Here is a 21,720-nt window from a genome sequence, read left to right on the forward strand (position 1 = left end):
CGGAGCCTCGCTCATTGCTAGCACAGCAGTCTGAGATCAAACTGCAAGGTGGCAGCGAGGCGAGGGGAGGGGCACCCACCATTGCCTAGGCTTGAGTAGGTAAACAAAGTGGCCAGGATGCTCGAACTGGGTGGAGCCCACTGAAGCTCAAGGAGGCCTGCCTGCCTCTGTAGACTCCACCTCTGGGAGCAGGGCACAGCCAAACAAAAGGCAGCAGAATCCTCTGCAGACTTAAATGTCCCTGTCTGACAGCTTTGAAGAGAGTAGTGGTTCTCCCAGCACACAGCTGGAGATCTGAGAACAGACAGACTGCCTCCTCAAGTAGGTCCCTGACCCCGAGTAGCCTAACTGGGAGGCACCCCCCAGTAGGGGCAGACTGACACCTCACACGGCCGGGTACTCCCCTGAGACAAAACTTCCAGAGGAACAATCAGGCAGCAGCATTTGCTGTTCACCAATATCTGCTATTCTGCAGTCTCCGCTGCTGATACCCAGGCAAACGGTCTGGAGTGGACCTCCAGCAAACTCCAACAGACCTGCAGCTGAGGGTCCTGTCTGTTAGAAGGAAAACTAACAAACAGAAAGGACATCCACACCAAAACCCCATCTGTGCATCACCATCATCAAAGACCAAAGGTAGATAAAACCACAAAGATGGGGAAAAAGCAGAAAAGCTGGAAACTCTAAAAATCAGAGCACCTCTCCTCCTCCAAAGGAGCGCAGCTCCTCACCAGCAATGGAACAAAGCTGGACGGAGAATGACTTTGACGAGTTGAGAGAAGATGGCTTCAGACGATCAAACTACTCCAAGATAAAGGAGGAAGTTCGAACCCATGGCAAAGAAGTTAAAAACCTTGAAAAAAGATTAGACGAATGGCTAACTAGAATAACCAATGCAGAGAAGTCCTTAAAGGACCTGACAGAGCTGAAAACCATGGCACGAGAACGACATGACGAATGCAGAAGCATCAGTAGCCGATTCGATCTACGGAAGAAAGGGTATCAGTGATGGAAGATCAAATGAATGAAATGAAGTGAGAAGAGAAGTTTAGAGAAAAAAGAATAAAAGGAAATGAACAAAGCCTCCAAGAAATATAGGACTATGTGAAAAGACCAAATCTACGTCTGATTGGTGTACCTGAAAGTGACGGGGAGAATGGAACCAAGTTGGAAAACACTCTGCAGGATATTATCCAGGAGAACTTCCCCAATCTAGCAAGGCAGGCCACCATTCAAATTTAGGAAATACAAAGAACGCCACAAAGATACTCCTCGAGAAGGGCAACTCCAAGACACGTAATTGTCAGATTCACCAAAGGTGAAATGAAGGAAAAAATGTTAAGGGCAGCCAGAGAGAAAGGTCGGGTTACCCACAAAAGGAAGCCTATCAGACTAACAGCTGATCTCTTGGCAGAAACTCTACAAGCCAGAAGAGAGTGGGGGCCAATATTCAACATTCTTAAAGAAAAGAATTTTCAACACAGAATTTTATACCCAGCCAAACTAAGCTTCATAAGTGAAGGAGAAATGAAATCCTTTACAGACAAGCAAATGCTGAGAGATTTTGTCACCACCAGGCCTGCCCTAAAAGAGCTCCTGAAGGAAACACTAAACGTAGAAAGGAACAGCTGGTACCAGCCACTGCAAAAACAAGCCAAATTGTAAAGACCATCAATGCTAGGAAGAAACTGCATCAACTAACGAGCAAAATAACCAGCTAACATCATAATGACAGGATCAAATTCACACATAACAATATTAACCTTAAATGTAAATGGGCTAAATGCTCCAATTAAAAGACACAGACTGGCAAATTGGATAAAGAGTCAAGACCCATCAGTGTGCTGTATTCAGGAAACCCATCTCACATGCAGAGGCACACATAGGCTCAAAATAAAGGGATGGAGGAAGATCTACCAAGCAAATGGAAAACAAAAAAAGGCAGGGGTTGCAATCCTAGTCTCTGATAAAACAGACTTTAAACCAACAAAGATCAAAAGAGACAAAGAAGGCCATTACATAATGGTAAAGGGATCAATTCAACAAGAAGAGCTAACTATCCTAAATATATATGCACCCAGTAGAGGAGCACCCAGATTCATAAAGCAAGTCCTTAGAGACCTAGAAAGAGACTTAGACTCCCACACAATAATAATAATGAGAGACTTTAACACTCCACTGTCAACATTAGACAGATCAATGAGAGAAAGTTAACAAGGATATCCAGGAGTTGAACTCAGCTCTGCACCAAGCGGACCTAATAGACATCTACAGAACTCTCCACCCCAAATCAACAGAATATACATTCTTCCCAGCACCACACCACACTTATTCCAAAATTGACCACATGGTTGGAAGTAAAGCACTCCTCAGCAAATGCAAAAGAACAGAAATTACAACAAACTGTCTCTCAGACCACAGTGCAATCAAACTAGAACTCAGGATTAAGAAACTCACTCAAAACCGCTGAACTACATGGAAACTGAACAACCTGCTCCTGGATGACTACTGGGTACATAACGAAATGAAGGCAGAAAGAAAGATGTTCTTTGAAACCAACAAGAACAAAGACAGAACATACCAGAGTCTCTGGGACACATTCAAAGCAGTATGTAGAGGGAAATTTATAGCACTAAATGCCCACAAGAGAAAGCAGGAAAGATCTAAAATTGACACCCTAACATCACAATTAAAAGAACTAGAGAAGCAAGAGCAAACACATCCAAAAGCTAGCAGAAGCAATAAATAACTAAGATCAGAGCAGAACTCAAGGAAATAGACACACAAAAAGCCCTTCAAAAAATCAATGAATCCAGAAGCTGGTTTTTTGGAAATATCAACAAAATTGATAGACTGCTAGCAAGACTAATAAAGAAGAAAAGAGAGAAGAATCAAATAGACGCAATAAAAAATGACAAAGGGGATATCACCACCGATCCCACAGAAATACAAACTGCCATCAGAGAATACTATAAACACCTCTATGCAAATAAACGAATTATCTAGAAGAAATGGATAAATTCCTCAACACATACACCCTCCCAAGACTAAACCAGGAAGAAGTTGAATCTCTGAATAGACCAATAACAGGCTCTGAAATTGAGGCAATAATTAATAGCTTACCAACCAAAAAAAGTCCAGGACCAGATGGATTCACAGCCGAATTCTACCAGAGGTACAAGGAGGAGCTGATACCATTCCTTCTGAAACTATTCCAATCAACAGAAAAAGAGGGAATCCTCCCTAACTCATTTTATGAGGCCAGCATCATCCTTATACCAAAGCCTGGCAGAGACACAACAACAAAAAAAAGAATTTTAGACCAATATCCTTGATGAACATCGATGCAAAAATTCTCAATAAAATACTGGCAAACCGAATCCAGCAGCACATCAAGAAGCTTATCCACCATGATCAAGTGGGCTTCATCCCTGGGATGCAAGACTGGTTCAGCATACGCAAATCAATAAACGTAATCCAGCATATAAACAGAACCAATGGCAAAAACCATATGATTATCTCAATAGATGCAGAAAAGGCCTTTCACAAAATTCAACAGCGCTTTGTGCTAAAAACTCTCAATAAATTAGGTATTCATGGGACGTATCTCAAAATAATAAGAGCTATCTGTGACAAGCCCACAGCCAATATAATACTGAATGGGCAAAAACTGGAAGCATTCCCTTTGAAAACTGGCACAAGACTGGGATGCCCTCTCTCACCACTTCTATTCAACATAGTGTTGGAAGTTCTGGCCAGGGCAATCAGGCAGGAGAAGGAAATAAAGGGTATTCAATTAGGAAAAGAGGAAGTCAAATTGTCCCTGTTTGCAGATGACATGATTGTATATCTAAAAAACCCCATCGTCTCAGCCCAAAGTCTCCTTAAGCTGGTAGGCAACTTCAGCAAAGTCTCAGGATACAAAATCAATGTGCAAAAATCACAAGCATTCTTATACACCAATAACAGAGAGCCAAATCATGAGTGAACTCCCATTCACAATTGCTTCAAAGAGAATAAAATACCTAGGAATCCAACTTACAAGGGATGTAAAGGACCTCTTCAAGGAGGACTACAAACCACTGCTCAGTGAAATAAAAGACGATACAAACAAATAGAAGAACATTCCATGCTCATGGGTAGGAAGAATCAATATTGTGAAAATGGCCATACTGCCCAAGGTAATTTATAGATTCAATGCCATCCCCATCAAGCTACCAATGACTTTCTTCACAGAATTGGAAAAAACTACTTTAAAGTTTATATGGAACCAAAAAAGAGCCCGCATTGCCAAGTCAATCCTAAGCCAAAAGAACAAAGCTGGAAGCATCACGCTACCCGACTTCAAACTATACTACAAGGCTACAGGAACCAAAACAGCATGGTACTGTTACCAAAACAGAGATATAGACCAATGGAACAGAACAGAGCCCTCAGAAATAATGCTGCATATCTACAACTATCTGATCTTTGACAAACCTGACAAAAACAAGCAATGGGGAAAGGATTCCCTATTGAATAAATGGTGCTGGGGGCCAGGCACGGTGGCTCACGCCTGTAATCCCAGCACTTTGGGAGGCCAAGGCGGGTGGATCACGAGGTCAGGAGATCGAGACCATCCTGGCCAACATAGTGAAACCCTGTCTCTACTAAAGATACAAAAAATTAGCCAGGCGTGGTGGCACATGCCTGTAGTCCCAGTTACTCGGGAGCCTGAGGCAGGAGAATCACTTGAACCGGGGAAGTGGAGGTTGCAGTGAGCTGAGATTGTGCCACTGCACTCCAGTCTGGGTAACAGAGCGAGACTCCATCTCCAAAAAAAAAAAAAAAAAAACAAGGCCGGGCACGGTGGCTCATGCCTGTAATCCCAGCAATTTGGGAGGCAGAGGTGGGCGGATCACAAGGTCAGGAGATCCAGACCATCCTGGCTAACACGGTGAAACCCCGTCTCTACTAAAAAAATAAATAAAATAAATGGTGCTGGGAAAACTGGCTAGCCATATATAGAAAGCTAAACTGGATCCCTTCTTTACACCTTATACAAAGATTAATTCAAGATGGATTAAAGACTTAAATGTTAGACCTAAAACCATAAAAACCTTAGAAGAAAACCTGGGCAATACCATTCAGGACATACGCATGGGCAAGGACTTCATGTCTGAAACACCAAAAGCAATGGGAACAAAAGCCAAAATTGACGGATGGAATCTAATTAAACTAAAGAGCTTCTGCACAGCAAAAGAAACTACCATCAGAGTGAACAGGCAACCTACAGAGTGGAAGAAAATTTTTATTATCTACTCATCTGACAAAGGGCTAATATCCAGAATCTACAATGAACTCAAACAGATTTACAAGAAAAAACCCCATCAACAAGTGGGTGAAGGATATGAACAGACACTTCTCAAAAGAAGACATTTATGCAGCCAACAGACACATGAAAAAAATGCTCATCATCACTGGCCATCAGAGAAATGCAAATCAAAACCACAATGAGATACCACCTCACACCAGTTAGAATGGCGATCATTAAAAAGTCAGGAAACAGGTGCTGGAGAGAATGTGGAGAAATAGGAACACTTTTACACTGTTGGTGGGACTGTAAACTAGTTCAACCATTGTGGAAGTCAGTGTGGCGATTCCTCAGGGATCTAGAACTAGAAATACCATTTGACCCAGCCATCCCATTACTGGGTATATACCCAAAGGATTATAAATCATGCTGCTATAAAGACACATGCACACGTATGTTTATTGCGGCACTATTCACAGTAGCAAATACTTGGAACCAACCCAAAAGTCCAACAATGATAGACTGGATTAAGAAAATGTGGCACATATACACCGTGGAATACTATGCGGCCATAAAAAATTACGAGTTCATGTCCTTTGTAGGGACGTGGATGAAGCTGGAAACCATCATTCTCAGCAAACTATTGCGAGGACAAAAAACCAAACACCGCATGTTCTCACTCATAGGTGGGAATTGAACAATGAGAACACATGGACACAGGAAGGGGAACATCACATACCGGGGCCTGTTGTGGGGTGGGGAGACGGGGGGAGGGATAGCATTAGGAGAGATACCTAATGTTAAATGAGGAGTTAATGGGTGCAGCACACCAACATGGCACATGTATACATATGTAACTAACCTGCACGTTGTACACATGTACCCTAAAACTTAAAGTATAATAAAAAACATTTAAAAATTCTTATTTGAATTGTGCAATTTGTAGAACTTTAACAAATAACAAAATGATACATCTTCCTTGTATTTGACCAATAAACAATTTAGAATTGCAGAATACTCGAGGGCAACTTTAAATGTCTGACTGATATGAGAACAAACAGCTTTACTGTGTGGTGGCTTAGTAACTACTAGCTGCAAAATTGCTTGATATTGGCCAGCTGTGTCATACAAGTATCTACACAGAACTGCAGTTAGGTGTCATATAGCAGCAGATCTCACAACTGCAGGGATTTTGTTTTGTTCTGTTTTTTGAGACAGTCTCACTCTGTCTCCCAGGGTGGCAGTGGTGTGATCATCATGGCTCACTGCAGCCTCAACCTTCCAGGCTCAAACCATCCTTTTGCCTCAGCCTCCCAAATAGCTTGGACTACAAGCATGCACCACCACACCCAGCTAATTTTTTAAAAAAATTTTTGCCAGGCGTGGTGGCTCATGCCTGTAATCCCAGCACTTTGGGAGGCTGAGGCAGGTAAGGAGATCGAGACCATCCTGGCTAACATGGTGAAACCCCATCTCTACTAAAAATACAAAAAATTAGACGGACGTGGTGGCACGCGCCTGTAGCAACTCGGGAGGCTGAGGCAGGAGAATGGCGTGAACCCAGGAGGTGGAGGTTGCAGTGAGCCGAGATCATGCCACTGTACTCCAGCCCGGGGGACAGCGTGAGACTCCGTCTCAAAAAAAAAAAAAAAATTTTTTTTATAGAGTTGGGGTCCCACTGTGTTGCCCAGGCTGGTCTCAAATTCCTGGGCTCAAGCGATCCTCCTGCCTTAGCCTCCCAAAGTGCTGGGATTATAGGCATGAGCCATCGTTGCCAGCCACTGCTGGAATTTTGAAGAAGAAATTAGTATAAAAATTTGGGAGGATATCAGTACATCTATAATATATTAATAATTTAGAAATATTTGTGATTTCTATGAATGACAAAGCTACAGATACTTAAGATTTTGCTGTGGTTTGTAGACATAATTTATGATTGAAAGAAATGCCAGTTGGAAGTTAGCGAAAATAAAGATGTAATTTTTTCCAATCCAAGTTCACAGACTACCCTACCCCTATTCCATCCTCAGGTTTCTTGAGGGTGTGAGGACCTCAAGTTAAGAGCTACGCTGTTCAAGGGTCATTTTCCCCACAGAAAATGGTAACATTTGAATGCTGTACTAAATGAACAAACAAAGTTTACAGCCAGAGTCCCTGGCCCATTTCCTCAGAACTTCCCCATGCTGCACTCTATCACCCAAGAAACTAAGAGGAAGCAATAATACATTGGCACACCCATAACCTATCCTTAGAGGACACTGTTTGAGAGGCTCTGCTCTAGGGGCTTAAAAACACAAAATTAAGAATGCTGATCGAAAGTGTACTATTTAGATTGTCAGGTAAGCAACATTTATAATAAAATAACATCTCAATTATTTTAAGGGAGAGAGGCTCTGACTTCAGAAAATGTATTTCTTGGCCGGGCACGGTGGCTCACACCTGTTATCCCAGCATTTTGGGAGGCCGAGGCAGGTGGATCACCTGAGGTCAGGAGTTCAAGACCAGCCTGGGCAACATGGTGAAATCGCATCTCTACTAAAAATGCAAAAATTAGCTAGGCGTGGTGGTGGGCACCTGTAATCCCAGCTACTCTGGAGGCTGAGGCAGGAGAATCGCTTGAACCCAGGAGGTGGAGGTTGCAGTGATCTGAGATGACACCATTGCACTCCAGCCTGGACGACAGAGTGGGACTCCATCTCAAAAAAAGAAAAAGAAAAAGTTGTTTTTCACATGGTGTTTGCTTTTGAGGGATTTTTGGTTGTTGTTCTTAATCTCTACAGGACTACAACCAGCTTTTTAGGAAGACACATCTAGCTATTTTTAATTTTGCGTCAAGGTTTTGGATATGTATTACTTCAAGTTGCACTTTAAATTGTAATTAATCAAAAGTGTTAGGCCTACCTCTTTGAATATCGTTTGTCATAAAAGAGTTAAAAAGTTAATTAGGACTATGTTTGTTTTTTTCATGAATTTATAAAAACATTTAAACTCTGCAATAATACATTTTTGGATATAATGTGGCCTGTTTTCTCCATCAGGAGAAGACCAAAGTTCTATTTGGTCTTGAGTTGAGGAGAGGAGAGAATGGGAAACATGGTGGGGAGGAGAAGACTAGGCACATTCTTTGTATTCTCCCAGCCCAGCCAATAAAATGATGTATGTTATTAAACTGGCGAGTTCCTGGACTCACTTTACCTCTCCATGAAGTTCTAGCTAGCCACAGGTCCCAGGGTTATCCCCATTGATATTCAGGCCAAATAATATAGTTAGGACCAGATGGCACAAGTCCGTAGCAAAGATTAGGATGGGTTGGAATCTGCAGCTGGACCCCAGTAATTCTCAGTTTGCTAAATGCAGAAGATTGCCTAGATCATATTATGAACCTTGTGGTAGAATGACTCTGCATATTACATAATAATTTTGGGCCCCACTTAATACAGGATTTTATTGTGTGTGTCAGAGGTTTACAAGTAGTTGAAGTCATCATACAGTATGTTTATTTCTATAAAAATATTCATTATAAAAAAGTGCCAACACAAGGGGCATACCACTTCACACCCAGTAGAATGGCTGTAATCAAAAAGACAGATGTAACAAGTGCTGGTGAGGATATGAAGAAATTAGAGCCCTCCCATTGCTGATAGGAATGTGAAATGATACAGCTACTATGGAACAGTTTGGTGGTTCCTCAACAAGTTAAACAGAGTCACCAGATGACCCAGCAGTTCCACTCCTACTTATTTACCAAGAGAAATGAAAACATGCATCCAAACAAAAACTTGAGTGTGAACGTTTATAGCAGCATTTTTAATATTAGCCTCAAAGTGGAAACAGCCTGTAGGGGAGGCAAAAGTTAACCTCCACCATCTTAAGGTCTCCAGCTGGGCGTTAAGGTCACCTCAGCCTCCCAAAGCGTTGAGATTACAGGCAAAAGCCACTGTGCCTGGCCAGCATATTTTAAGTGATTTTTATCTTACCTCATCTGACATAGATTAACAGGAGAAAAATGTGCAGATTTATTTAAGATTTATGTCACATGGGAGCCAAAGACGTGGCAAAACCTGAGTGATTTTATGCTAGGTTGAAGAAAGAAAGGCATCTGTGGAAAAGTAACTAAAATCTACTGGACAGCTAAAGGAAGATGAAAGTTACTTTAACAAGGTCTGTTTGTACGGAATTCTCTTGGCCTTGACTCCTGTCACTGGTCACAAGAATGTTTCTTTCCTCCTGGTTTCAGGAGAGCATCTTTCCCATGGGAGTTTTATCTCTGGCTTTCAAGTAGAAAAGGGGAGGTCAAAGCACTCTTGAGCCTGCTGACTTCAGATTGCCTTTAGCTCAAAATAATGCTTATGCCAAAGTGGCATACTTTGGGGTAACATTTTCTGCCACCCTTCAAGTCCAAATGTCTATCAACTGATGAATAAATGTGGTATACCCATGCAGTAGAATATATTTTTCAGCCATAAAATGGGATAAAGTACTGATGCATGCTACAACATGGATGAACCTTGAAATCATTATGCCAAGTGAAAGAAGCCAATCACAAAAGACCACACATTGCGTATTGTATGATTCCATGTATATTAAATGTTCAAGATAGGTAATTCGTAGAGACAAAAGTTAGATTGGTGGTTACTAGGAGCATAGAGGAAGGGGGTGCAGGGAATAAGGAATGACTGCTGATGGGTAGCAGGTTTCTTTTTGGAGTGATGGAAATGTTCTGGTGATGGTGGAACATCTTGGTAAATACATTAAAAGCCACTATTTTATACTACCATACTTGGAAAAATAATTTTAAAATAGAGAAACTGGTAGTTTGGGAGAGAGAAAATGTGTTTCTACTTTTGGAACACTGGGAGTTCTCAAATTTCTCAAGCCTACTGTGAAGAAAAGACTACTCTGAAATTTGGGTTATTTAGCTTGTTTGTTTGTAGAGATGGGGTCTTGCCACTATGGCTGGCCTAACAAATTGTTTTTGAAATAAAATAAAATCACTTAAAATATGCTGGCCAGGTATGTGGGTTACACCTGTAATCCCAGCACTTTGGGAGGCCGAGAGGGGAGGATCTCTTGAGCCCAGAAGATGGTGACCAGCCTGGGCAACATAATGAGACCCCTGTTTCTACAAAAGAATTTAAAATAATAATTAGCCAAGTGTGGTGGTCCACACCTATAGTACTAGCTACTCAGAAGGCTGAGGTGGAAAGATGGCTTGAGCCCAGGATTTCGAGATTACAGTGAACTATGATCTTGCCTACACACCAGCCTGAGTGACAGAGTGAGAAGAGGCCAGGCACAGTGGCTCAGGCCTGTAATCTCAGCACTTTGAGAAGCTGAGGTGGGAGGATCACTTGAGCCCAGGATTTTGAAACCAGTTTGGGCAACATAGTGAGACTTTGTCTGTAAAAAATATATATATTTTTAATTAGCTGTGCTTCATGGTACACGCCTGTAGTCCCAGCTACTAGGGAGGCTGAGGTGGGAGGATTGCTTGAGCCCAGGAGGTCAAGGCTGCAGTGAGCTGTGATCACACCACTGCACTCCAGCCTAGGCGAGAGAGTAAGACTGTTCTTAAACAAAAATTTGTTGAAGAATTTCTTTTTTTTAATTCTTTATTCAACTAGGAAAAACTCATTGTATCCAACGAACAAGAAGTTTTGCGAGTTCATTACAGAGCTGCAAGAACATTGGCAAATCAAACATTGCCATTTAGTGCTTGTACTGTTTTGCTGGATGCGGAAGTATACAATGTACCATTGGACTCTCAGGTAAAATGTTTTTTGACACATTTATAAGGAATGCTCTGAAAAAATGCAACTTGGCTATTTTTAGAGTCTATTTCCATAGAAAGAATTTGAATTCAACAATCATTAAAGGTCAAAGAAGAAAAAAAACTCTTTCAAGCCAGAGTACTTCCAGATCAACTGGTCCTCCATTTTCTAAAACACTGTAAACATTAGGTTTCTATTGTAAAAGCAGATGATCACAGAACACCTGTACATTTAGGATAGTGCCCTTACAGGTACACGTAATTTGTTTCTAAAGTGAATGTTTATACCTTTAGTTCTGACCTTCAGGCAGTTAGAAAGCTACTGTACACTGAAAAATAGTGCAGCTAGATGGCACCTCTAGGTTGTGACAGTCCTAAAAACAGAGTGAGTCTTCTGGTTTGACTTTGAATGTTGGTGGAATACATGAATTGTGGAAGACTGGAGAAATATCTTCAATAAAAGTTTACTGCCACATATAAATTACATGAACTCAGAACCAGTCATATTAGTTTTCAGAATTTTTTTATGGCTCATAAACCAGAAAAGAAAAAAGAATTTAAAGATTAAAATTTTTGTAATAAACAGTGAAGGATTATCACCTGAAAACAGACTAGGAAATGCTGTTTTAAAGGAAATAAGCTAGTAATACAAAGGATAACAGGGTATATCACAGAAAAATATTTTTAGACTCTTCTGAGCTTTATTTTTCTCATCTATAAAAAAATCAAGATTGAACTAGATAGGTAGGTTTCAAACTTAAGACACTGAATGGGCGTGGTGGCTCATGCCTGTAATCCCAGCACTTTGGGAGGCCAAAGTGGGCAATCACTTGAGCTCAGGAGTTCAAGACCAGCCTGGGAAACATGGTGAAACCCCGTCTTTACAAAAAAAAATATAAAAATTAACCAGGTGTGGTGGGGCACACATGTAGTCCCAGCTACCAGGGAGGCTGAGGTAGGAGGATCTTTTGAGCCTGGGAGGCCACGGCTGCAGTGAGCTGGATTGCACGACTGCACTCGAGCCTGGGCAACAGAGTGAAACCGTGTCTCAAAAAAAGAAAAAAAACTTTAAGGCACCAACTTTTATTTGAAAGTGTTCAGAGATATCTGAGGACGCTATTAACATGAATAATTGTATCTCTTCAGAAAGAACTGTGTGACTAAAGAAATAGGCACTGGAGAGGCCACTGAGGGACTTTCTAGAACTTTCATATTTAAAGATGTTTAAAGGGAAGAATGGATGGTTTTTAATAACTGCAATTAACAGTTTAACCATGTTCTTATAGGCTGGACTAAACAGTGGTATCTTGAGGTCTTTTTAAGTTTTGAGCAATCAGAGAGTAATGAAATCAGTTTTAGAGCAATATAAATTGAGGTTTATAATCGAGCTACAATGAAAAGTCCCTTGATTTCTAGCTCAGAATGGTTGAGTAAATATATACATACCTGTTGATTTCTTCTTTCTCCCAAAACTCATTGAAATGACAAAAGACATAAAAATTTCAAAGCCTGGCATGGTGGCGCATGCCTGTAGCCCCAGCTACCCCAGGTGGTTAAGGTGGGAAGATCGATTAAGCCAAGGAGTTCAAGCCTGCAGTGAGGTGTGATTGCGCCCGCTGCACTCCAACCTGGATGACAGAGCGACACCCTGTTTCTTAAAAGTAAAGTAATTAATTAAATTTATTAAAAATAAAAACAAATTCATAGCAGAGCTGGAAATTGATGTGGGAAACTGTTAGACAAAAACATTAAGAAATTTCTGATAAGATTTAAAATAGATGAAAACATATTGGTAATCAAATACAGCAGAGTTGAGGAATGCCCAGTATCATATAGGTTAAAAAGAGAATTTTAAAAATAAATGCATTTTCCTAGAACCGTATAAATTTTCAGTTATAAAGGGATTTTGATAACTTGAGTAATTCATTTTACCCTGCCCCAGATTTTCCTAATGATTCAGACCACCTGACTTTAGATTAAATTAAGCTTGCTAGGATCCTTTTGTGGATCATAAGCCTGATGATTGGGTTTTCACACTGTGTGAGACAGGCCTCTCTCACACCTTGTTGCATCGTGCACACATTACCTGTCTGACATGGGGGAAGAAATTCAGCTTGATGAGATACCAAATTGTGAGGTGCATTCTCTTGACAGAGAGAAACTTATGCTAAAAACATTTCTGCATTTTTGGTGACTTACTTAAATATGGAACTGTTATCCACCCTTTTACAGCTGGCTTTAGAGTAGAAGGTCTCACGTAGCATGCGTATTTCCTATGGGAGTAGCCTTGGAAGGAACTAAAGGGAAAAAAGTCTACTTTTCTTTGGGTAGAGGCTCGGATCGTCCATTAGTCTACTCTCTTATCACTTCTTCCTTTTCAAAATAAACTTGTTTGAGCACCTGAAATGTGGTAAAGAAAAATAAATAAATAAACTTGTAATATTTAGAAGAGTCGACAATAACATTTTAAATAGTCAAAACATCTAACTTGGGGGACCAATGAAGAAATTATAACTGCTAAAAATGTAAGTAGTGGCTGGGCACAGTGGCTTACGCCTGTAATCCCAGCACTTTGGGAGGCCGAGGTGGGCAGATCAGGAGTCCGAGCCAGCCTGGGCAATATGGTGAAACCATGTCTCTAGTAAAAATACAAAAATTAACCAGGCATAGTGGCAGATGCCTGTAATCCCAGCTACCTGGGAGGCTGAGGCAGGAGAATCACCTGAACCTGGGAGGTGGAGATTGCAGTGACTCAAAATCGCACCATTATACTCCAGCCTGGGTAACAGAGAGAGACTCCGTCTCAAAAAAAAAAAAGAAAATGTGAGTTTGGGAGCTACCTGCTGCCTGGGTGTCACTTTGACAGCACTGGGAGCGGTAGTAATGGAGTGAGTGCTGCATTGAGTGCTTCCTGTGTAACTAAGCATTATGATGAGGGCTTCATAGACACTTTTCATTCTCAAAACAAGCTGAAGAGAGGTTACCACATTTTACAGAGTGTAAGACTGAAACTGTATAATTAATTCAAGATCACGTAGTAAGAAACAGAGCTGAAATTTGAATATAGTCTGTTAATTCCAAAACTGGTATTCTTAAGTGTTGATAAAGAATTTCTTCATGAGCACCCCAGATACTGGTCCTGGAAGAAATTTTGGCCTGAAAGGCAGCTCTCTCCCACCTGGATACTTTTTGTCCCTACAGATAGTAAACTGTAACATTAAAATTAAATCTGTAATTGGTTATACAGTAATAATGTCACAGGTACAGTACTTAATGTAACATGCCTTTTTGAGAAATGTCTTTGACTTAGAGTAATAGGAATCTATTTTAGTTAATAATTAAACCTACCATCCCAAGAATTCTAATAACCAATCTGTCTACACAATATGGAAATAAAAGTTTTACCAAACTTCAATAGTATTCAATTTATATATTTTTCAAAATATATTTTCATCATTACTAAGAAAGGGGCATATACCATAAAAATACTATAATGGCATATAGATTTTAAAGTGATTTATTGTATTTTATAATATTCAACTTTTCTCTTTTAGTCTGATGACAGTAAAACTTCTGTGAGGGATCGCTTTAATGCAAGACAATTCATGTCTTGGTTACAAGATGTGGATGATAAATTTGACAAATTAAAGGTATGTATGTTTGGAAGTCAGTTTAAATGAATGCTTCCCCCTTCTTTAAAAAAAAAAAAAAAACTCTACAGCTGTATTAGGGAGAAATAATTAGGAGGGGAAATACTGGTTAGTCATGAATCCTCACACTGGGCCACAATTGGAAAGATAAAGATCACAAGTCCATTTTAAGGACTAGTTGTAGTATGAAAGAGGAAACTGCCACAGAAAATGCTTATTATCCAGTGCACCTGTCTGGTTATAGCTTGAACATACAAAAGAATAGGAGAATGGTAAGAAAAGGAATATAACTTTCAAATCTGTAAATTATTTGATTTGAGATTTTGAATCATTTCAGAAGTGTTTTCCCCCTATATTTTCTTGTTTCTTTTGATAATTTGAAATCTCATAATTTGAAATAATATTTCCAAATTAAAATCTGTAACAGCAGTCCCAACCTTTTTGGCACCGGGGACCAGTTTCATGGAAGACAGTTTTTCCATGGGTTGGGGTGGGAGGATGGTTTGGGGATGAAACTTTCACCTCAGATCATCAGGCATTAGATTATCATAAGGAGCATGCAACCTAGAACTTTCTCGTGTGCAGTTCACAATAGGGTTTGAGCTGCTATGAGAATCTAATGCCGTCGCTGATCTAACAGGAGGCTGAGCTCAGGTGGTAATGCTTGCTCGCCACCACTCACCTCCTGTGGTGTGGCCCAGTTCTGAACAGGCCATGGATCGGTACCAGTCCGTGACCCGGGAATTGGGGACCCGTGCTGTATAGGATGAAAATGAAGTTGCAGATCCACAAATAGTTGGTATGTGTGTACAAACAGGATAAAACAGAAATGGATTTGTAGGCCAGGTGTGGCAGTTCACACCTGTAATCCCAGAACTTTGGAAGGCCTACGTGGGCAGACTGAGGTCAGGAGTTCAAAACCAGCCTGGCCAACATGGTGAAACCCCATCTCTAACAAAAATACAAAAATTAGCTGGGCATGGTGGCACGTGCCTGTAGTCTCAGCTACTTGGGAGGCTGAAACAGGAGATTCGCTTGAACCCAGGAGACGGAGGTTGCAGCGAGCCCAGAGCTCGCCACTGCACTCCAGCCTGGGAGACAGAGCAAGACTGTCTCAAAAAAAGAGAAAGAAATGGACTTGTAATTCAAATGCTTTTTATGCTCCTGATGTGTCCATTTTAGTCCCTAAAGAAACTGGATGAGATTAATTTTTAAACAAAGCAAAGTTAACAGAATAATCAAGTAACTCTTCTCTTCTTTTAAATAGACCTGTCTTTTAATGAGGCAACAACACGAAGCTGCGGCTTTAAATGCTGTCCAGAGATTAGAATGGCAGCTCAAACTCCAGGAACTTGATCCTGCCACCTATAAATCTATCAGCATTTACGAAATTCAGGAGTTTTATGTTCCCCTTGTTGATGTTAATGACGACTTTGAATTGACTCCTATATAGCAGTCAGTACTTCCTGACGGTATTGTCCTAAACTGGTGATGCTCAAGCATTATACTGTGGAATACTGCCTTTTGACAAAAATACTCATGCCTTTACAATTGTTAGTAAAGTTCGATTATAGTTGGTTATGTAGTAAACACTGTCATTTTATAAAAAATGAGAATTATTTTGGATCTTAGATCCAAACACAGTTTCTAATAGAAAACTATTATTTATATTGGGAAAGGTAACTATTGGATTAGAGCATGTTGGCAGACTGGTAGATATTTAAAAAGTGGAGAATCTGCTAACAGCGCTGGAAGTTGTTAGCACTCTGAGTAATAAGATAACCACTAGTATTCAAATTTCTTTCAGGTTTTATTAAAAAATCTATATCAATAAACTAAAAGGTTCAATTCCTACCAAATAGTTTCTAATGTGGGAGAAAAACTTGGCACAAAATTTCTTCAGTTTATTATCTGTAAATTAATTGTACAGTTTTCTTTTTGAAAGTTTTAATATTGTCTTCCTTTTTAATAACTTATTTTATACATATTGTGCAGATGTAAATCTTGTAATTAATGGTCAAACTGTATACAAAGGGATTGGTAGTCAAAACATGTACAAAGAAATACCTGTAAAACTGTTTTGTCTCATGTTTTATTGGACCAAAGTTGTGGTTTGTATGGAGTGTAGTAGTAGTGTGTACAGGTAGAAAACTTTTAAATACGGCATGCAGGTGTTTCAGTTAGCTTGTTTTCATCACCATAACTGCGAAGATGTGGCTTAGTTGTATTGCATGCTTCCTATAATTTAACTCTCTCCATAATTGATGCCTGCGGTAGTGTAAGGCGTTTCATACTAGTCTCCTCTAGTAGACCTGTGACTTACTGTGTTGGACATACTATCTAGACTTAGTCATACAAAGAAACTTAGCTCTTTTTTCATCTCACAGTAGAGCCTATTTCCCCAGGAAAAAAATAAATGCCTTTGAATGAAAATTCTGAAATTGTAAATGTCTATTTTAATATTCACCTATGAAAGAATCTGTGAATATATGTAAATATGTTTAATAAATTTTATTGGTCATGTTAAATCATTGTAAAACTTTTTTACATTGCTTAATGTTTTAAGCTTAATAGCCTTTGCACTTTTAAAATAAAAACCAAGTATGCAAATCAAAAAAAGATATTTGGTAGTCAAAATAAGTAAAAGAAATATAGGAATATTCCAGTCAATCTCTGAAATGTTTATGAAAAACAGGTTAATATGTTGTATTTTTTTCCTTGTATCAAGATGCAAAACATAATTTGCAAAATTTTATAATTGAAATAAAACTTGGTATGCTGTTTTATAATAAATTAGCAATATACTTAGAAAAAATCCAGTTTCTCCTATAACATGATGTAAATTAAATATTCAGGAATATTTCAGGTCTGAAATATGCTGCTGAACTTGTTAGACATTTTTGAAAGGAAAATTAGGTTAGCGTACAATTTATCATAAGTATATGAGGTAAAATTTGCAAAACTTTCCACAGTACTTTCTTGAATTATAATACTGAATGTTTTCTGTTCCGATAGAGAAAAGTGAAGCAAATATGTGAGGAATGAAGTGATCTAGTGCAAGCTGGAAATTCCAGCTAATAGGAGAGAATGTAAATGTTTTTGAGTGCAAAGGTACATATTAAGCTTAGGGATTTTTGAATTTTTAGTCAATTTATATTTTAATTCTTACTGTACTTGGCATGCGCAATAAAGCAGCACATGTAAAAAAAAAAAATACAGTGCAAGGACTTTATTATAAAGGTTGGATGTAGTTTTCTTTAGAAATTTAGGTGAGAGATTTTGGCCTTTTTTATTGTATAAATTGGGCCAGAAAGGCAGGGTAGATTTTGAAGCACTGGTTCTGTTCAAGTTAAGTTTATTAAGCCTGGGAACATGAAAAGCTAATTTATAAAAGCAATACTTTTTAATATGAAAACTTACTGCAAAGTTTGTTTATACTTTTACCTAAAAAGGAAATTGGATGGGATACTGTGGCAAATCATAAAAATAAAAAACCAGATAATTGAACTTTGAAGTTACAGAAAATCAGAGAGGGGTAAGTTTATAGGGCATTTTGTTCTGATGGTTCAACCAGAGGTCTGGGAAATAGCACTGTTGGCCCAAACAGAACAAGCTTTTGGAAGATAAAAGCGACAAGAAGGAATCTGGTGAATTTTAGTCATCCCAGCTTTTTAGTCTTAACCACAGTTCTCACTCTCTTCAATGGTACCTCAAAAAGCTGGAGCCTCTCTGCCATGATTATGCTTCTACAAATTTCTTTTGTAAAGAGACTCAAAGCTGATGATAGCTTAAAAGAAAAGTTAATGCCTTCTCATTGGAAATGTATAATCAAATAAGTAGTTAAGGGCTTTTGGTATTAAAGATATTCTGAAGCTCTGAAATGCTAGAAAAAAATTTGGAATGGAGTATATGCCTGAAAAGGTTTTGGATTCAGAAAGAAAAATAAAGGATGGTTAGTTTAATCAGTGATTCTTTTTCAACTCTTCAAATATCATGAACAAGATACTAAATTGTACCTAAGGATTTGTATTTCTTTACAATTTGTTCTAAATATCTGTTTAATGACTAGTTGATATTTGTGCATGTTATTTAATAAAGAGTTATATTTTTATAGAAAAAATAAGAGTGAAATGTGTGCTAACTGTTTTTTTACTTAATTTTACTTGGGCAGCTAGCAAAATTGCAGAAATACTCATCCTGGGAAAAGAAACAGCCTTTGAAGAATTAGCCTTTCAAGTTCAAACCTATTTAATAATAAGTCTCACAAGTGAATTTTTAAGTACAGGCATACCTCAGGCATACTTTAGGTTCCAGACCATCTCAGTAAAGCAAATACCACAACAAAGCGAGTCAGGAGGAATTTTTTGGTTTCCCAGCGCATATAAAAGTTTTGTTTATACTATATTAAGTGTGCAATAGCATTATGTCTAAAAATAGTACATAAGTTTAAAAATATTTTATTGCTAAAAAATGGTAACAAAGTGAGCACATGCTGTTGGAAAAAGAGCACCAATAGATTTGCTTGAAGCAGGGCTGCCGCAAACCTTCAATTTGTAAAAAACGCCAATATGTACAAAGCACAATAAAGCAAAGCACAGTAAAACAGGATTGCCTGTATTAGACATGCTACAAACTTCATAACTGGAAACATCTCAAAGACCCCATGAAGCTTATTTGAATGAGACTTAACAATTAGACAGTTATTCTAGAAATTGAGTGCAGACCTAAATACATACTTTTCCAAAAAGAAAATTACTGTCTCTGATATCTTAAAACATAAAAACCCAAATTTTTCTATAGAAGAAATTGACTCTGTAAAACTCAATGAAATAGTCCTCTTTTTAAGTTTAAAGGAAGCATTTTCACCATTTGTAAAAATTATTTTTAAATATTTAGGGCAAAATTATTGTTAGATAGTAATGGAAAAGCTTGTGTGAGTTTAGTGGTTAAAATATCTTGTAATTCATTATTTAAGTGGCTTCTTGGGAGTCGTCTTTGTACCTAAAATGGAGGTTTTTTTAAAGCCTCCACAGAGATAGTCACCCAAAGTATTTCCAGTCAGTAAAAGCAGAATTCATAGAAGAAACTGAGGCAAATTAAAACAATTCCATTAATCAGAATGGCTTTAAACAAATTAAGTATAAAAATAGCAAAAAGTACAACTAAAAAAAATGGGTTTTCCCAGTGGTTAAATGCTATATAATAACTGCAAATAAAAGTTTTTTTGCATATGGACAGCGTCCTTATAAAATAGACCAGGCCGTGCGCGGTGGCTCACGCCTGTAATCCCAGCACTTTGGGAGGCCAAGACGGGCGCATCACGAGATCAGGAGATCAAGACCATCCTGGCTAACACGGTGAAACCCCGTCTCTACCAAACAAAATACAAAAAACAAGCCAGGCGTGGTGGCGGGCGCCTGTAGTCCCAGCTATTCGGGAGGCTGAGGCAGGAGAATGGCGTGAACCCGGGAGGCGGAGCTTGCAGTGAGCCGAGATCGCTCCACTGCACTCCAGCCTGGGTGACAGAGCAAGACTCTTGTCTCAAAAAAAAAAAAAGAAAAAGAAAATAGGCCAACATGGTGAAACCCTTTCTCTACTAAAAATACAAAAATTAGCCGGGCGTGATGGTGCCTGCCTGTAGTCCTAGCTACTTGGGAGGTGAGGCAGGAGAATTGCTTGAGCTTGGAAGGTGGAGGTTGCAGTGAGCCAAGATGGTGCCAGCCTGGGCAACAGAGTGAGACTCCATCTCCAAAAAAAACAGTATATAAATTTTTTTTTTCTAAGACAGGGTCTTACTCTGTCATCTAGGGTGGAGTGCAGTGGCACAATCATGGCTGGTTTCAAACTTGGGCTCAAGTGATCCTCCCACCCTGGCCTCCCAAAGTCCTGGGATTACAGGCATGAGACACTGTGCCCAGCCTAAAATTTTTAACCTAAAAATGAATGCAATCTTTGCTTGCATGGGGATTCAGTTTTATTAGGTCCATTAGTTACTCAGAGAACTGAACAAATATATAAAGTACGTTTATTTATTCTATTGATGAGTTTTTAAATGCATTTCTTAAAAGTTGGATTCCGAATCCACATATTGGACTAGTACTAGATATAAAGCTTTCAGGCAGCCATGTTTTCTTTCTCACCTTTTTTTAAAAAAGTATATTACAGGCCAGGCGAGGTGGCTTACGCCTGTAATCCCAGCTCTTTGGGAGGCCGAGTCAGACGGATCACCTGAGGTCAGGAGTTCGAGTCCAGCCTGACCAATATGGTGAAACCCCATCTCTACTAAAAATACAAAAATTAGCCAAGCATGGTGGCAGGTACCTGTAATCCCAGTTACTTGGGAGGTTGAGACAGGAGAATCGCCTGAACCCTGGAGGTGGAGGTTGCAGTAAGCTCACGCCATTGCACCCCAGCCTGGGCAACGAGTGAAACTCTGTCTCCAAAAAAAAAAAAAAAAAAGTATATCACATATGTAGCATGTGTTTACAAGTTTAAAAGGCACCACCTGTGCACCCATCACTCAAGAGAATATCAGTAACTTTCTCAGTTTTTTTTATTGTTATAGTCTATATTCAATAAAATTACCCGGACCTTAACTAGGCAGTTTGATAAATCCTGACAAATGTAAACACTCATGTTACCATCACCCAAATTAAGATAATTGTAAAACATTTTCATTACTCTAGAAAGTTCACTCATGCCTCTCTCCAGTCACTATCCCTGAGGCAGCCACTGTGCTGATTTCCCATCACCATACATTAGTTGTACCTAGCCTTGAACTTCATAGAAATAGAGTCATACATACTTTCTTGTGTCTGCCTTGTTTCTCTCAACATGACGTTTTGAAATTCATCCATGTGGCACCTAACAGTAATGAGTCGTAATTTATTAATGAGTAGTAGTGTATTGTACAAATTTGTTTATTCGTTCTCTTGTTGGTATTTGGATTGTTTCCAGTTTGGGACTATTGTTTTAATAAACCTGTGAATCTGCAAGCCTATTTTGTG

The 21,720-nt window shown here is 39.2% G+C and overlaps 1 protein-coding gene and 1 non-coding gene across 9 annotated transcripts in view; both read left to right on the forward strand.

Moving 5' to 3' along the window:
* The window catches only part of ANKRD12 (ankyrin repeat domain 12), a 141,006-nt gene extending 122,173 nt beyond the window's left edge, over positions 1-18,833 (forward strand). For all 8 annotated transcript variants that reach the window (XM_030810752.1, XM_030810756.1, XM_030810757.1 and 5 more), the window contains 3 exons: positions 10,918-11,061; positions 14,618-14,713; positions 15,981-18,833. In XM_030810752.1, coding sequence (XP_030666612.1) covers positions 10,918-11,061; positions 14,618-14,713; positions 15,981-16,166 — 426 coding nt within the window. In that variant the 3' untranslated portion in view covers positions 16,167-18,833. The remainder of the gene's footprint in view (positions 1-10,917; positions 11,062-14,617; positions 14,714-15,980) is intronic.
* Positions 13,059-13,159, forward strand: LOC115834990. Its single transcript, XR_004029970.1, has one exon. It is a non-coding gene; the product is annotated as a small nucleolar RNA U13 (small nucleolar RNA).
* Positions 18,834-21,720: the final 2,887 nt, after the last annotated feature.

This window comes from Nomascus leucogenys, chromosome 4 (assembly GCF_006542625.1).
Source record: "Nomascus leucogenys isolate Asia chromosome 4, Asia_NLE_v1, whole genome shotgun sequence".
Classification (NCBI taxonomy): Eukaryota; Metazoa; Chordata; class Mammalia; order Primates; family Hylobatidae; genus Nomascus; species Nomascus leucogenys.